Raw genomic sequence first — 18681 nt, forward strand, 5'->3', positions numbered from 1 at the left:
AGATGAAGCAAACACCCATCCCAAACTACACGTTTCAGGAGAACCAGCGGGTGAAGTTAAGCGTGAGCTACCAAGCATGTGCACGGTAAGAAAGAAAGGAGGGTTCCCCCAACCTCCTGCCGGGACACTGGCAGATGAGAGCCCCGCCACACACGGGTCAGCACTGCCCCGCGAAACCCAGCCCGCCGAGCTGCGGCGGGACATGCTCAGTGCGAGCGGCGGGCCCCGCCTCCGCCTGACCCGGATACAGACGGCGCTGTCTCCCCGCCGGCCCGCTGGGGAGCGTGGAGCCGGACTGGGACCGCCGCGGCAGCGGAGGGAGCGGAGCGGTGCGCCCCGGTGGCGCTATGGGGCTGTAGTAAGCGCCCGGTACCGCCGCCCGCCTGCCCCGCCGTGCCCCCCTGCCCTGCGGCCATGGCCCCCATGGGGATCCGCCTCTCGCCGCTCGGCATGGCCGTGTTTTGCTTGCTGGGGCTGGGCGTTCTCTACCATCTCTACTCCGGCTTCCTGGCCGGCCGCTTCGCCTTCTTCATGCTGAGCGAGCCGGCGGCCGGTGGGCCCGAGACCCCGCATGGCTCCGCGCCCGCCGGCGCCGTCGACCTGCGGGAGCTGCTGGCCGTGTCCGTCCTGGCCGCCGTCAGGGGCGGGGAGGAGGTGAAGCGGGTCCGGGAGGGCAACGTCCTCAACGCCAAGGCGAAGGGGAAGACGCGGGAGGGGGCCGAGGAGCAGCTGACGAGCGGCGACCTCCTCTCCAACCGCAGGATGTTCTACCTGCTGAAGGGCGCCTTCCCCGCCGTGCAGGTGGGTGGCGGCTCCCCACCGTGGGGCGCACGGAGGGGATGTGGACCCGGGGCCGGACGACCCCCCGGTGCGGTGCTCCCGGGCCGCCGGGGTTCGGCCGTGCGCGGCAAGACACGTGTCGGCGCTCCGTTTGGGAACGGCCGACGGGAAATAGCTGCCCTCGTTTTGCATTTGTCCTTCCCCCCCGCGCGGATTTTGTGGCAGTGCCACCTCACGCTTGTCGCCGTGGGTGTTGGGTTGCAGGGGAAGGAGTTGGATCGTATGTAACTGAAGCCGGGCAAGGTGAAACTGCGTTTGAATTGATACGGGGACGGGACGGGACACAGAGTCTAAACATCGTGAATTACGTGCTGTCCGGTTAAGGACAGAGGTAATTTCATAGTGCCACTTCTGCATATGTTTAAGATCCTGCGATTAGCAATGCTGTTATTTTCTCATTTATCCTTCCTGCCTTAAGTTATAGGGAGAGCCTGGAGCAAGGAGGAAGTATTGACAATTAAAGGTTTAGTAACGCAGTGTTGTGATACCTCAGTTTTTAGCTATCGTGACTTTGGAACAGCAGATAAGCTAACAGTTGTGTCACATTATGAATGGCTGCCTACATGGACAAAATGAATATATTTTTGTTTCAGAGGTGTACACCTGCCTTTGCTCTCATTTGCCTCCAAAACCTGGGTTTAATACTTGAGGTTGCATCCACACCAGAATCACACTTCTGGGCTTTTTGGTGGTTGTCTGCTTTTCCTTTACTAAACAAGAACTTCTTTTCAGTTTCTTGATATTAAATTTCTTAGCTTTTTACAGTCACTTGAAACTTAAGGAAAACCCGAAGTTTGTATTTCAAAGGTGATGATTGCGCCCTTTTCCTGGACAGGTTGAAAGAACAAGCAGTGTAGATTTTATTTTTTGATGAAGTTTAGTTACTACTCAGTTAATTTTCAGTGGCTGTTTTGGAAGTTCCTCAAGTGGTTTGCTGCTTTTGTTTGTTTTGGGTTTTTTGTTTGTTTGTGTAGTTTTTTTTGTTTGGCTTTTTTTGAGTGTTGTAGAGAACACATTGAGTATGAAATCTAAAGGAAACAGCAGATTCTTCAGTATTTGAAATAAACTTGATATGTGGTTAACCTTTCTCTACAGAAAGATTATGAAGGCTCTGTTTTGAAGATTGCTGGCTTTTCTGTCAGTGGCAAGCCACCTTCTGAAGCCCTACACTAACAGAAGAAGCAGCAGCATTGTCCTCTGTTCTCTTTTGCTATTCATTGTCCTCATGAAGCTTGGCATTGCAGCATACCTTTATAACTGCTTGAAACCTACATGCTTTCCCTGCTCCCACAGAAAGAAACTCTTCATTAGTTTTAGATACAAGAGTTGTCTGTGCTTCTAGAGGAGTGTGGGGATTTGGTTTGGGCTTGAAGAGCTCAGTGAACTGTGTTGCCTGTTCTGTGTCTGTGGTCACATGTGTAAACTCTGTTCCGCTGCCTGGAATGCACAGCAGTGACAGTCTGACTTGTGTGTCTTCCTCTCAGAGAGCATTATCTTTGAACATCTACTTTTTAAAAACTTCTGTACTCCTTTTTGTTTTCCTTATAGTTGACTTGTACTGCTAGTCTTTAAAAATAGATGGTGCTTTCTAAAGTATGGATATTTTCCTGAGACATTTTTTTCATATGAAGTAGCATAAGACTGCACCTTGTAGAAGCATCATACTTTATAAGTGTCACCTCATCCCTGTGTACAGAGGGATGCTCTAGAATAAAAAACATTGCTGATGTCAAATAAAACCCCTCTTCTCTTCTTGCTGGAGAAGATGCTGCTATTAAAAGCTGTCAAACAAAAACTGAAAGAATTCCAAGAGTAAACTTAGGCAAAATGCTTATTTACTTGTATCATGACGTCCTTGAGCCTCACACAGCTTAGGTTAACATTTAAATCAGTGCCACAATCTGCAGCCAGGAAAGAAACAAACCAGCACAAAAACTGGGTGCCAAAATATGCCTATAATGCAAAGGAAATGATCTATTAATTATCCTCCATGAACAGCTATGGCTTTCCAATGTTTAAAAATAACCAGGGGGAGAAGTCATTTGACGGAAATAAACTTAAGTCCATGAGCAGCCTTGGATTGCCTGTATTGTGCTGCTGGATGTAATAAGGGAAAGCATGCAAACTAGCTGTCTGAAGCAGATCTTCTCTTAAGGTTAAGGTGTGATTATTAAGAGAAGATGGAAGGGTAAGACTTTTCCCTTGCAGAAGCTGAAGTAAATCTGGAAAGAGCCTTACAATCCTGACAGTTGTAAAAAAGCTTTCAAAATCTGAGGAGAAGAGAGAAAAAAAAAAACCAACATAGAAAATGTTTTGTGTTTGTCTTTTAAGTAAAGTTATTGACTCTACAGAGGAAGAGGAACTTCACTGCTTACATCACCTGCTCTGTTTGATATAAATAGATGCATTTACATCAGTTCAAGATTTAGCACAGCTAGGTTAGGTAAGACTGAAGGTTAATTCTGTTTTATCACTGTGTAGCAGATTGAATGTATTGAGTATTGTTGTTTATATCCCTCAGAAGCAGGCATGAGAAAGGTAGGGGAGGAAGGAACAAGTGAGTTATTTCTAACTCACATGTTACCCGCTGTTGTCTCATCACACTCAACATCCAGCAATGACTATTTGCACACATCTTCTATGAAGTACAGTTGTGTAGTTGATTTTTAAAATACATTTAATGCTAAAATATATGCAGTGTTTTCTCTTGACAAAGTCCTCAGCTGCAGTTACAGGCTTAAGGTGTTCACTGTACCTGCACTGCTGGTTTGTTGTCCTCATCTATTTGTCATGCTGGGAACAAGTTGAAGCTCTGATCCAGCTGTAATCACCCCCTCTTCTCCTTTTAATTTTTAAATTTATATTTTCTGGGTTACTTCACTGCTTTCCTGGTTGGTTCTCCATGCAGCCCCATTTATTCCTTGTGCTAGCACAGTGGTGATGCAATAAGAAAGGCTGGGTTGGGAATCAGGTGGGGGGATTAAGGAGGTGCTTGAGCCTGCCCTGCTGCTGGTGGGGAGAGGGGGCTGGGAAAGCAGTGTTTCTAAATCCAGTTAGAGACTGTCCAGAAACACTGGTATGTTCTGCCCAGAAGAGCTTCTCTGTTTGGAGGGATGATTTCATGATACTGGGGCTTCAGCAGTGATACCTGGTAAAAGAGCTTCCCTCTGAGTACCACACATTGGGGTCTTCCATTCTTCTAAGTCTGCTTGTCCAGAGGTCAGTGTCAGGAGCTTGATATCTGGATGTATCCAAGGTGAAAATGTAAAATAAAGATGATCTACAAATACCCTGGTTCACTTCACGTTATGGCCTTACCAACAGTCTGTGTCAGAACACCTGAAGGAGCAGCCCTCCTTGCTCACAAAAGGCAGGAGTGGTTGACAGAGGAGGATGTGTTCTTTAAACCAGGACTTCGGCCGAAGTCCCCCTGTCCTTCGACTGTGAAAAAGCCAATTTTGAAGTGACCCACAGAATTCTGCTATTTTTGCTTCTGCACTATGCTAGCATTATTTGCACAGGAATCAGACTTAGTCTTATTGATTTATGTTCTATATTTGTACCAGCTATCTGTCTTGTTTTCCAGTGTAAATAGTGAGTAGAGAAATACACCCCCCCCCTTTGTTTTTTCAAATTGTGACTGTGATGGAAATCTTTTTCCTCTGCCCCAGTCTTCCTCTTCAAGCATCTTTTTATCAGTCTTCCCACTGTGCTGATCGAATATTCTTCTTTCTCTTCCCCAGTTAAGGCAGATGATAAATACCTCATTTCAAGTTTGTGCGTGATAGTGCTGGAATCGAGTGTCAGTGTTTGAAATGGAAATTCAAGAACATGTCAGTTTTACTTTTAATGAGATTTTCTTGTAAATTAATTCCACTTTTTGAAGATTAATGTCTCCAAGTGCTCTTTTTTTTCTTTTTTTTTTTTTAAATCAAACTACCTGAAGTACTTTCTAGGTTTAAACCTACTGTTTAGAGGCTTCTGACCACAGTGCCAGCTATCATACTTGGAAAACTGGAATTTCATCTGAGATGGCAAGCTCTGCATTTGATACTGATTCTGTGGGAAAGACGGATATGTTAAAGAAGTAGGTGTACAAAACCAAAATGCTACTTAAACTTCAGAAGAATTTGCTGAATAAGTTCAGTAACTGGTTTGTCTCTTCATGTTGGGAGAACGGCATCCTCAGGTCTTAGGGTTTTTAACAAAATTAATGTTCTGACCTACATGGTTTTAGTAACTGCCCACATGTTTCTAAGTAAAGCAAGAAGTGTGAATGTTAGTCTGAAATCTCAGTAATAGGTGTTGTCTAGAGATGCCTCTCTTAACATGGGTTCTGATTGAGGCTACATGACTTATGCTGGCTCTCTCTACCTAAAATGCAATTAAAGCCTGTAACTTTATGGTAATGAGGTCTGTGATTATCTTTTCAGATGTGATTACAAGTAGTTCATTTGGTTTGTATGTATACCGGGGGTGTTTAATCTGTCATCTGAGCATCTGGAGATTAGAGTTCTTTAGTAGTGTAGGTACTCGCAAACAGCAAAAGTTTTCTCAGTGTTACTTATTGTATTGCTCTTATTTGGATGTTTTCCTAAAACAAAAAGTAATGTTGCAACTCTGATGACAAACTGGTCATCCCTTTCTTTTTGCTAGACTTGCATCTGTACAGAATTGTAATGGAGAATTTTGCTGTCTACTGAAACAACATTTGAGCTAATGAGCGAGTGGCTTTATTACTTTAACAGGTTTTAAATTCTAATTGTTACAACAGTTTACTGGTGTAAACTGTGTAAATTCTGTGATCCATGCTGATTGCCTCTGTTGCACTTTTGTTTTCACCAGCGTCTATTAATCATAAGTCAGTAGAAGCAGAGTTGTCATCTGATATGTCTTTAGCATTCCTGAAAACCTGTTTGTTTCACTCTGCTTCCTGCTGGCTTAATGACCAAAGCCACGTAAAGAGCTTTGATAAGCTCTAACAAAGCTTTTTAACATTTGGACTTGTCCATATTCTTCTTTGCACGTCCTGTCATCTTGTTCCTCTATGGAGTGATGTCTTGTTGTCATTAAAGTAAATGAAGATGTAGTTGATGCTAGAGGAGACTCCAGAACTTGTCTCTGGATTCTGTGCTATGTTTATCTGTGTCATGGCATTGTTATCAAGTATTTGTTGTTTTCATTTCAAATGAATGACAACATGAGACCAGCATTTTTTATACGTTTTATTATTTTATATATTAGTATATTTTTATACCTTGCACATTTATGTACAAATATACTTTATATTTTTATTATATTTTATTACCTTTTAACAAGCTATTTGTTTAGAGAACCATGTGATTCAGCAAGGTCCTCTCTATCCTTTCGTAACAAAATCTACCCTGCTAAAACTCCTTGAAATCTGGACCCCAGCAAGAGGAACAGTTTTTGAAAGGGATGAGGAAGATCACCTATAAAAGCTCATTTTTTCCTTTCTAGCATGTCGTGGTACTATAAGGGGGAAAAGAACCCCATCCAAAAGAAGCAGCTGCTTTTAAAAAAGTCAGTATATTGAATAAAACTAGAATTTTTTACTATACTGACAAGGCTACTATTCAAATCTCTGAAGCATAAAGGCATTTTAAACTTCAAAAAGGAAGTGATATTTTGATTTTTGAGATTATATTCTTTTCTGTGTCAAGTAACAAACTTTGAGGAAGCAGTTCTTGTTCATAGTGAAAATTGCTGCTTGCCACCCCCAAATTCAAAAGCTGAAAGGGAGGGATTGGGAGAGGTCCTGGCTGCAGGTGAGCTAAGTCTTGGTGTGGATGTGAGTCCTTCCTTCTGCAGCAGATTCTGGAGCCCAGTTTTGTAAGCAGGATAAGTCAGATACTTTCTGCAGTTATTGGAAACACGGTGATTTGACCGCTTCTTGATCTCCTGGGGAATGCTCTCCTGTTGTGCACGTATATACGTCCTAACTTGTCGAGTGGGTGTTTATGTTCAGAGGTTTTGGCATCTGATTCCTTCACATGACTTGTATATGTACAGATGCTGCGAGAAGAGCAGACAGCTTTCACCTCTGATACATTTGAGGGGAAAAAACAGAGAGAAGCTGAGCAAACAAAGGTGAAATAGTCTGACTTGGAGCAGAGGGGGTGTAAGGGCATGTCGCTCTGAGGAGGAATGAGGTGTGAGGCTTGGCTCCTAAGCAGGGGACAGCCTGAAGGCTGCAGGTTGAACTGCTCTTCCCTGAGTTGTAACATCTCTGAAACACCATCAGATAACAGCAAATCAAGCACAGTCCCATGTGGCTACTCAGTAGGTCAATACACCTTTCAAGGTGCATACCTGTGGGCATCCTCCGCTGGTTACTGTGAACATTAGTCCTGGGGCTACATATAGTGATAAAATATCTTCTACTGTCCACAGAGGACATCTCTCAGCCAGTAAGAAAGTATCAGAATCATTTTTGGTTTATTGTTTGTGAATGTTTGCATTTACTTCTGTCCATCCACTCCCTTCCTCCATCTGCTGTCGCATGAATACAGGTGGCAAAGTTAAGGTTGAACCTTGGCTACACATAATGCTTATGTTGTGTAATCGCTGTGTGTATGTCACGCAAAGTTAGTGCCCTGACAAAACAGAAAAACAAAGTCAAACATCTATTAATGTTTTATTAACGTTCTCCTGTGCATGCTGTTTTGTCTGGGCCTCCAGGCTTTTCATTTTCATGGTCCTATTCAAATCAATAGACCTATCCATTGAATCATAGAATCATAAAATAGTTTGGGTGGGAAGGGACCTTCAAAGGTCATCTAGTCCAACCCCCCTGCAATGAGCAGGGACATCTTCAACTAGATCAGGTTGCTCAGAGCCCCATCCAGCCTGACCCTGAATATCTTCAGGGATGGGACATCTACCACCTCTCTGGGAAACCTGTGCTAGTCTCTGTTCTTGAAATGTGATAGCTGGAATACTCTTATTTATATTCTGACCAGTGAATATTATCTTTTACTGTTACATGAATTGTGGGGTTTTTGTTGTAGTTTTGTGTTGTGTTTGGTGTGTGGTTTGTTTTGTTTCTTTTTTTACTTTGAGTAGCTTAGTTAGTATTTCTTCTTTATAATACAGGTAGGATAACATTTGTGGTGTTCTCATTTTGTTTTCTAATAAAACAGCACTGGGATTTGGATTTGAGAAGACTTAATTATCAGTTGGAGTTATTGATACTCTCAGGAATGGAGAGGTGTGCTACCTCGTCTTTTTTCCAAGATGCTGGATTATTTGCTTATTAAAATACAAGATGAGTATTGGGATGAATAAGGATGTGGGGAACGAGGGGACGTAATACATTTAAGTAAAATTCACACACCACCAAACACCTTCTAAAAAAAGTGATACATTTGCATGTACTGATACTTATTTAAAAAGTATTTGAACAGAGTAGTCAATTTAATTTTTTTAGCGTATATTTCTTCAGTTTAATTTTTCTTTAAAGGGTGAATTCAGTCACAGCTGTTGAGAGAGACTAGTCACAATCATAAATTTTGCAGCATCGTTGCCACTGCTACAAAATTTGAATCACGAGGTGATTCAAATATACCTTTTGTATAGTTTCAGTCTTTTAATTAAAGTGTACTGTAACAACAGGTTTAACTAGATATTCTTTCTTTTTGAGGATTGTTTCCGACCGTCTAACCTTTTAGAGGCCTCTTCCTTCTGTTGAGGAAACGTATTTTGTTTGTTTGTTTTACGGTGGTGCATAATATGCTGTAGCGGAACTTAAACTGCCCAGGGGCTCTGTTGAGGCTGCCAAGTCTGTGGGACAAGTCATCTTGACTTTGCAGGACTGTTTTCCTCTTGGGGAAAACGCGGTCGTCAGGTTTATTGTATAGTGACAGATGTTTAATTTGTGAATGTCATGGCAACTTCAAGGACTCTGGCATACAGTGCTTCAAACAGTGGTTTTATGTGAGAAGACAGCTATGATGTGTGGCTGGAGTTGCTGCAGTTCTGCTTGCTTTCTTTTTTTGAGTTCTCTTGGAGAAGATGGCCCTTAACCCTTTGCTAGTAATCTGTTACAGCTGAGGTGATATGTTTTATTGTCATTATGTGAATTATGTAAAAGTCCTGGTGACTAAAAGTCTCTAACATTCAAATATAGTCTGATAAATTCTTTATTTTTGTTGTCTTTTGGTGTCAGTTCCTTACAACATCTATAATAACAAGTTCTTTTAGTTAGAGAGGATTTATCTGCTCTAGCAGTCAGATATCTGAATCTGAGCCAGCAGTCTGGATACCATCTGTAGCAAGTAAAGGGAAATCAGTGGTTCTAGGTTGTAGATACATTGCATTCCATGTGCACCTACTATTTTGCCTTGACTGGACATAAGAGCTAGTCACTTTGGCATCCCTTTAGAGTTATTAGAGGAAGCCTCCTTTAAAGTTCGCAAGAATCAAAAAGCTTGCGGTCCTGATCCTCTGAAGTGTCCTAAAAAGCCAGATTGGTTACACTCAACTTCAGACATATAACTGACATGTCTAAGCCATAAGCATCATCGTCCTACTGAGTAATTAGTGGATGATGCATTTCTGAAGGATTTGCACAGGCTGAAGCTTGGAAGGCACAGTAGCAATGATTTCCTTTGTACTGGTGGTAGAAGGAGCATAAAAATATTAATCTCCTAATGCATCTGAGGTGCTAAAAGTAAATGAGATGAGTTTGTCGGAATTAATTACCATTAGCACTGCTTGTGTCCAGTTGCATTACAGCTCTCCTATAAACCATGTTTTTAGTGGTAATAAGCTGGCATGGATGGGTGAAGGCAGGTTGATCCATATTTCCCAAGTTGTTCTTCCTGCTGGGTTACGTGATGTTGTGTAACATGAAAGATTGTTACATACAGTGTTTTGTGCTCACTGCATCTCTTGCAATCCAAAAGTATCTTGCTACTGCGATCACAACAACATTCAGTATTGTATTGGGTTCTGCAGAACATTCTTCCATTTAACAGATTGTGACTGTGTGCTCTGCTGCTGGACCAAACTGTTCAACATACTGACATGCCCTCTGGTCTAGAAGAAAATTAGTTAAGCTGAGCAGCAAGTGACAATAGACTTAAATGTGACCTTGGGCCTTCTTAGGTCCTTAGGCCAACCTACCCTAAAGACAGATGTGGAATGTTATTAACTTGTTTGTAAAATAACATTCATCTGGCAGTTGTGTAATGGTTACATCCAGTTGAGGTGCTTAAATTGCTAGTTGTAACTCAGTGCCAGAAGCAGGAGTATATACTATGATTCCTACTCTCCCAAGTAATACCATGGTCTGCATAATACTAGGTTGGTGCAAAAGGAATTGTGGTTTTTGCATTGTTGAAATTTGCCATTTGATAACGGAATACATTCTTAAATAAATGTGGTTATATTATACATAATTTTAATTTGTTTTCTCACTTTGTTGTTGTTTTTTTTTTTTTGCTACTGACTTATTCCTTGCTGTTTATTTTGTACTTATTTTAGACTATGGAAATGATGTTAGACAAAAATCAAGTGATTTTCTTACTTGAGTTTAAAATGGGTAGTAAAGCAGTAGTAAAGCAGCAGAGACAACTCACAACGTCAACAACGCGTTTGGCCCAGGAACTGCAAATGTACCTGTGGTGCACCCACCAGTGGTTCAAGAAGTTTCACAAAGGAAACGAGAGCCATGAAGATATGAGGAGCATCGTGGCAGCCACTGGAAGCTGACAGCGACCAATGGAGAGCAATCAGCAAAGCTGATCCTCATACAACTACACAAGAAATTGCCAAAGAACTCAACATCGATCATTCTACAGTCATGTGGCATTTGAAGCCAATTGGAAAGGTCAAAAAGCTTGATAAGTGGGTGCCTCATGAGCTGACCGAAAATACAAAAAAACATCGTTTTGAAGTGTCATCTTTTTGTCTATGCAAGAACAACAAACCATTTGTAGGTTGGATCATGATGTGTGGTGGAAAGTGGATTTTATGTGACAACCGGTGATGACCAGCTCAGTGATTGGACTGAGAAGAACCTCCAAAGCACTTCCCAAAGCCAGACTTGCACCAGAGAAAGGTCTGGTCACTGTTTGGTGGTCTGTTGCTGGTCTGATCCACTACAGCTTTCTGAATCCCAGTGAAACCATTCCATATGAGAAGGATGCTCAGCAAATTGATGAGATGCACCAAAAACTGCAATGCCTGCAGCCGGCATTGGTCAACAGAAAGGGCCCGATTATTCTCCACAAAAACACCCGACCATGGGTTGCACAACCAACACTTCAAAAGTTTAACCAATTGAGCTACAAAGTTTTGCCTGATCTACCATATTTACTTGACCTCTCACGAACCGACTACCACTTCTTCTAGCATCCTGACAACTTTTTACAGGGAAAACACTTCCGCAACCAGCAGGATGCAGAAAATGTTTTCCAAGAGTTCGTCGAATTCCAAAGCGCAGATTTTTGCACTACAGGAAGAAACAAACTTATTTATCTTTGGCAAAAGTGTGTTGATTGTAGTGGTTCTTATTTTCATTAATAAATATGTGATTGAGGCTCGTTAAAATGATTTGAAATTCACAGTCCAAAACTACAATTACTTTTGCACCAACCTAATACTTGTTGATAAAATATCTATATGTTTTCAGTGTGCATCTACTGATCTGTATAAATGGAATATAAGAACCCTGCTGTATCTGTATACTGCATGATTCTCCAAGGTCAGCATTTCTGCTTTTAGTCTTCAAAGCTACTGCATTTAACATTTCATTTAAAAAACCCTGTGATTCATACTCTGAGAACATTCAGTAGGAAGAGCTGCAGCCTGAGAAACTGTACAGCTGTGGTGTGGCTCACAGCAAAATTCTGGGTTGTGGTTTTCCATTCCTTGTTTGCATGATGGTAACAGCTCATGAGGTGCCGAAAAATGACTAACTCATGCACATGTAGCGGGAGGTAAAGGGACAAAGGAAAGAGATGAGCAAACCTGTAGTTTTCCCCAAGTACCACAGTTACCGTATCTGTTAAATTAATGCAACTACTTTTCTTGTCTAATCATAGATAAACTCTGAAGAACGTGTTGATACAGCTGATCAGGAGACAGTATCTTGGGATCGCAGTATTCCTGAAGACATAAAGCAAAAAATACAGCCTAAAGAGGTTCCAGCAGAAAGTGTAACTGTCTGGATCGATCCATTAGATGCTACACAAGAATACACAGGTAGCTGATTCTTGTTGACGAATCGTGTGTAATTCTAATGTTTGCCTTTTATACTGGAGACAAAATATTAAGTATTTAAAATGACATCTCATGTTAAAATGGGTTATGTCAAAGCTAGAGTGGCAACATGAAATATCGCAGAATTTTTGTTTATTTAAAGGGAATATTAAGTAAATATTCTCTTTAACTTGATACAAAAAAATCATTATAGTTTTTCAAAAAAGCATGTATAATTCAATCTTCCCCTTTTCCAAATGTTTTAAGATGTCACATAAACAGTGCAAGGCAATCCAACTAAAACTGTTGCCAATAAGTACTGCAGAGCAAACAGGAAAAAGTGGGATTTCTTTTGCAAATATTCCATTGATACAATAACCTGTTTAGGTGAATGTTGTTTGGCATTTGAATAATCAGTTTTAAACCAACAGAGGATAGGAGGTGGGCAGGGAAGGGAGAATACAGGGGCACAGATTTCCATGAAAATACGTGCTGCGTAAGACACAGTTGTTTACATTAGACCGGGTAGGACTATAGGTTACATCTACCAAACAGGAAAAATTGCTGGAAAATTGAAGTGTCTCTAAAGTATTGAAAATTGCAAGGATAGAAAAAGGTACATAGTAAGAGACAGAATGTAGACTATTCTTTAACATTTCTATAATTGCAGGTCTGCTTTCTCTTTGTGTTCTTGGCATCTGGCTGTAGAGCTCACCTTTTTCGTTTTGCCCACAGAGAACCTTCGACAGTACGTCACGACAATGGTTTGTGTGGCTGTAAATGGTAAACCAGTAATAGGAGTGATACACAAGCCGTTCTCAGCATATACAGGTACCTTTATGCCTTCACGTATTTCTAACATCTTCAGTCATAGCGTTAATTAAAATTTAATGTTTGTGAGAACATCTGTAGGTATAAATAAGAAAGTAGTACCTGGGGCAAAAGAGTGCTGCTGCAAATCTCAGAATTAGAGCTGCAAATGTGTTCTATGCTGCAAAACCACAAAGGAAAATGCCACCTTTGTTTAATATAAAAATGATTAATTTAAAATAAACTAACCAAAAATATATGTAAGAATTAAGATCCCTTCAGCTGGAGTGCTTATAGCAAAGAGAAGAAAGTGAAACCTGCACATACTGACCAGTCTTATGTGTGCTGGTAGTCTTTAGCAGAAGAGTACTTGGCTCGTTCATCTGAGGAACTTGAGTCCATGATATTATACCGAGGAGCTGATGCTTATTCAGTGTGAATAACAAAGATAGATTAAAGATCTTAATGGCAAGTCTCTGTATGTAATAGGCAAGACTGTCTAGCATAGTCTTATTGATTATCTGACATGTTTTTAATGCCGTAAACCTAAACTAATTAATTCTTTAGTATTAACGATGTATCAGTGAGGATAGCTGCAAGTTTGGGAATGTGTACGCACTTCTGAAAGCTTCAAAGTAGTTTTAGTATTTGCATCTTACTATATATTTGAAATGAGAATTTCTATTCTCATTTTCCCTTAGGCAATAGTGACCTCTAGAGTTGTGAAGTTATGCAGTAGCTCTCACATAGAAACTAAAACTGAATAAATGTATTTTTTATTTTTTTTCTCTTTTTTTGCCAACTGAATGCTCAAGATTTTGTGCTAAATGTACTGTCTTTATATATGAACGTTATTTCCAGTCATTTAAGTATGTGCTATATGCTAATATGCTTTAAGGATCTTGAGGTGTTTTGGAACATATTTTTCCAAGTATCAACATCTATCTGAACAAATGGGTTTTTTTAGCATTGTAATTTTGAGAAATTATTTGCTTATGTGAAATGTTCAGACATGGCATCAGATGTGATGCAATGAATTCTGTCATTCTATGTGAAGAGTTTTCATTTCCCAAGGTGGAAATACCGGTGTATTGTGAGTAGGATTGTTCCTTATACTATCACACAAATACAAAGCAATAAACAGCGGGCAGCATTGTTATTACACATAACTTAGTCTGTTGCCATACAATCTAGCTCTCCACTGACATGAAATTGCTGATCAGTGTGCTAAGTAAATGTCATATTAATGGTTAGGGAGTGCCACCTACCAAGACTGGCTTTGAACTTGCAATTAAACAAGTGGGAGGTTGTGTATTCTAAATCCAGTCCTCTGAAACACACCATCAAATGTTTCCCTTGGCACTACTATCCTCCTGAGCTATTCCTTCCTTAGCATTACTATCCTTCTGAACAAAATGATTCAATAACGTTTTTGCTATCTGCTTTGAAGGGTAGCAGCGCTTTTTGTTTTTATAAAAATGTTATTTGAGGAAATATTTGATCTATTTCTGACTCAGAGCCATCCTTTTAACTTTGGTGGCTTTCCAGTTGCAAGTTCTGAATATTACTACCTGGGATTTTCCCTTCTTACTCTATTTTTTTGGAAGTATCACAGAATAATAGTAAGGTATGGGATAATGCCATATGCACAGAAGTTTGTGCTTGGGGTGACTGCTTCTCTTCTGCTTTTGTGCACATGTGGGCACGCACCCCTTCCTTCTGTCAGCCTTAACTTTCTCTTTTACACTAGGGGGGGAAATTAAGTCAGAGGCATCAGTTGTATTTTCTCAGATACGTATCCTTTTATCTTTACACAGAACAGAGATTGCCTTTTATAAATCTTAACAGAATTTGCATTTCTCTTGTAGCCTGGGCAATGGTGGACGGTGGGTCAAACGTAAAAGCTCGTTCCTCCTACAATGAGAAAAATCCAAGGATTATTGTATCCCGCTCCCATGCAGGAAAAGTTGAGCAGGTTGCAAAGCAGACATTTGGAAATAAGACTGTGATAATCCCTGCTGGTGGAGCAGGTGAGGTTCCTTAAGCATCCTGCCTGTTTTATTGCTTCTGAGTGACTTAATGGGATAACTGTTATTAGACCAACTGATATAGCTGAAGCATCTCTTCTTTTTCCTCTTACCTTTTGTTCTTCACATCACTAAAAGCAAGCACTTGACGATAGACATAGTTTCTCCTGTGTATGGAAACCTATATGCAAACAGTTCTGGCTTCAGGTTCTCCACAAGTTAGTACGTTATTGAATCTAAGCCTGGACTAGCAATATTACTGTGGTCCTCTTACTGAACACGCTGATGTGTGTTCACTGACAGCACAGATGCCTCTGCAGAGGAAAAAGGGTTGTGTGACCAAATAGAGAATCACAGAAGAGAATCTGTTGGTTGATAGTTAACTAGTAGCACATTTAATTAAACAATGTTTTAGGAAAAGCCATTAAATTTTGGTGCTATTTCTTGCATTTTTGTCAAAAGAGAAAACTACTGTCACTGAAGTCCATTTTTATCTGCCTCATATTCAGTCCAAAGAGGTTTTACCTACTTTTTGTAAGCTTACACAATATCCTTGTACATGTTACTGACAGAATGCAAATATGTGAGGCAATAGTGTGAAGCAATAGCTGGTTTAAAGTCTCAGAAAAGACATGCAAAATTTTAATTTTACGGAAATGTATTTTTCTGTGTCTTTAGTACGGAAGGCAGACCCCCCTACAGGTTGTTTAGTTTCTTGACAATGAATCTAAACAAGTTTTCTTACCATAAAGGAAGTGAAAGTGTAACTGATTATAGTGGATCTTCTCCAGGGCTCAACTCTGTATAAGAAGATCAAGAAAGGAACAGTTAAATGAAACAAGGATATTGGTTGAACAGTGGGAAAATTGAAAATATTCTATAAAAGAAAGAATACTATTTTGAGCAATAACTTTGTACTCCATAATGTATGATAAATGATAATGCCATGGGCTGAGTTGCTTTATTAAAGAGTGGTATATTCATCTTCCTTCTCTTGTAATAAAAAGCAAGGGGTGGGGGGAAGGTAGACTTCAGCATAATACAGGGACTGAAAAATAAATAAGTGAACATAAGAGCAAAACTATATTCAGGTTTCTGGTCTTGTTCTTTTAATGTGTCTCTAGATAAGTCTATATAGCATATTCGTAAAGGCTGTCTAAAAATAATGTGTCCCAAATACCCAAGACTTTAGTTGACGTGCAGTGGAAAAATCTTGGGGCAGGAGGGAGGTCCTTTTTCAAATTTTCTCTGCAGGTTAGAGGACAGAGAAATTTGATTTTTGCCTTTGCTATGATACTGGATGGTATGATATAATTAATGACATCACTTTCCTAAGTCTTGCATGTTCATATTATTAACACTTACTAGTAGAATTATCCTTTGTAATGAATAGGAGAAGTTCAGTTAACATTTTGTTTTTACTTCTGCCCATTTCTTCTAGGTTATAAAGTGTTGTCCCTCCTTGACGTGGCTGAAAAGAATCAGGAAGAAGCTGATGTATATATCCATGTCACCTACATTAAGAAATGGGACATATGTGCTGGCAATGCAGTGTTGAGAGCACTGGGTGGCCATATGACTACCTTGACTGGTGAAGAAATTAGTTACACTGGTTCAGATGGCAATGAGGGAGGACTTATAGCCAGTATCAACATGAACCATAAAGCACTAATTGAAAAACTTCCAGATCTGGAAAAAACATCACATAAATAAACTGATGGAGAAGTACAAATCATGCTTTTGTAGCCTTCGGATGCTCTCTCTGAAGAAGCAGGTGTGAAAACCTGCTGGTAAAGGTGCACGGCAAAGCAGTTTGGTGTGGGTTTGGGAACTGTATCATGCATTGGGTTTCTTCAGTGGCGGTATTTAAAAAAGAATAAAATAATAATAATAATAATAATCAGAAGTAGGAAGGGGACTGACTGCCTCACACCTCAGTTTCCATGTTTTCTTTTTTTCTGATTCTTTTCATGCAGTTCTTGTACTCAAGGTGCATATACAGTATCTATTTGTGAACATAGGTAAACTAAAGAAAAATCCAAATCAATTCATAAAATAACCTTAATAGTTCTCACAGGAATTTATTTGAACCTTTTGCATCTTGGTACTGTAGTTGTAGCAACTCCATAATGAATTACGTAGGAAAAAAAAATTGATTTGTTTAGTCATCTGATAACTCTATTAAGAATTTAGCAGGAAACATGACATTGTGTTCTGTATCCCCTGGACAGAAAGCACAAGATTTACACAGATTTATATGCAGAAACAGTTTATCTTTGACAGTGTGGCACTCCTTCTGCTTTTTAAGAGAAAAAAGGAAATGTTCTGTACTATTTTGACTTTTTTCCTGAAGATGTAAACCAGCTTAGTTCGGATGGGTTGTGAATATCAGTGTTTTATTAATCAGTGTAATTATTTCCATTTAGCTTTCTAAAAGAAGGCGACATTTCCTTGTATAGTTTTTAAAAGTTACTTCTTGTCCTTGATTTCTGCGTATGGTGTTGAAGATGCATGCTAGACTTTTCTCTAACATAGGACTTGTTCATCATTTGGTGTTTGTGCCTACAGAAGCAGCCTCTTCTTTCAGTACCTGTTTTTTTGTTTGTTGTTTTGGGTTCTGTTCTGTTTTCCATTGGAGAGAGTCATATGGAATGAGTTTAACGGAAATAGTAAGTTGATTGGTTGTTTCTATTTACAACATGAGATGTAAGCTAGCAATTTTTCTACAAGCCCAGAAATATCTTTCTGTCTTTCTAAGTTAAGGCATGCTCTTAGCAGAAAGCTCTTTACATGGAGAGAGGCCATTTAAACTTGAATCTGTTCAAACAAGCATGAAGAACATGTGGCGCTTGAAGTACAGCAGGGTTTGCGAAACTTTACTGAGAAATGTCCTTTGTCAGTCCAGTAAATGCAGAGCAGGACATGGGCCCTTTGATATCAAATGATGATTTGTTGCACCTCTAAAATATGTGGACTTCTATCTGCAATAGTGTAACTACCTGTGTTGTTCTCTGCACCCCTCCAAAGGGTTTCAGAAAGTTAAAATGTAGCTGTTATTTGAATTATTGCTACATAAGCTTCTCATGTCTCCTCAAGAAAGCTAAAATACTTACTTAATACAGATGTTTTATGTTCGAAGTTTATTCAGTATAAGCTTAGGCTGTTTAAAACAAATTCTGAATTACTTTCATTTTAACTTCTTTCATCATGCTACTGTTCTAAGAACAGGTTTTTTTTTCCTTATGTCAGTAGTGGAGCATGTCTAGATACCTCTTTTAACTTCTAGCTTAACATTCACATTTCCAAAAGAACTCCTCAGTTGTTGCATAACTACAGATGCAGACTCTTATTTGGTAAACTTACTGGCGAAGTAGATTGAAGCTTAGTCCTACTAGCCTTTTGATACGGGTAGGTTTTTTAGATAATTGTTTTTCCAAAATTGACACTATTGCTGCTATTGTTCAAAAGTAGCTTTTACAGAAGTAGAACATACACAAAGCGATTTAACTGCCAATTTGTAAATGTAATAAACTGTTACATGCTATGACAAATATGTGAATGTGCCCTTTTTAAAAAGGGTCTGATCTGTTTTGAAAAACTTGATCTTCCAAACCTCAGTGAAGAAAAAAAATCCAGATATTTATTAAGACTTCAGTAATATTTTACAAAAAGACTGCAGCTTTTTTTTCAGGCTAATTAAAATGACTTAAAGCTAATTAAAAAAAAAGCAGCTCTTTTATTTATTAAAGAGCATGGATTAAAATTAAAATATGAGGAA

At 39.7% G+C, this 18681-nt stretch overlaps 1 protein-coding gene across 1 annotated transcript; it reads left to right on the plus strand.

The window, feature by feature from the left end:
* Window positions 1–414: 414 nt before the first annotated feature.
* Window positions 415–17155, plus strand: BPNT2 (3'(2'), 5'-bisphosphate nucleotidase 2; the record flags this gene model as incomplete). Its single annotated transcript, XM_080338744.1, has 5 exons — window positions 415–801; window positions 11910–12069; window positions 12802–12897; window positions 14745–14906; window positions 16345–17155. 5 exons carry the CDS (start codon window positions 415–417, stop codon window positions 16614–16616), a joined length of 1077 nt encoding a protein of 358 aa, XP_080194870.1. The 3' UTR covers window positions 16617–17155.
* Between the last annotated feature and the right edge of the window lie 1526 nt (window positions 17156–18681).

The sequence above is a fragment of the Nesoenas mayeri genome, assembly GCF_963082525.1.
Source record: "Nesoenas mayeri genome assembly, chromosome: 2".
Classification (NCBI taxonomy): domain Eukaryota; kingdom Metazoa; phylum Chordata; class Aves; order Columbiformes; family Columbidae; genus Nesoenas; species Nesoenas mayeri.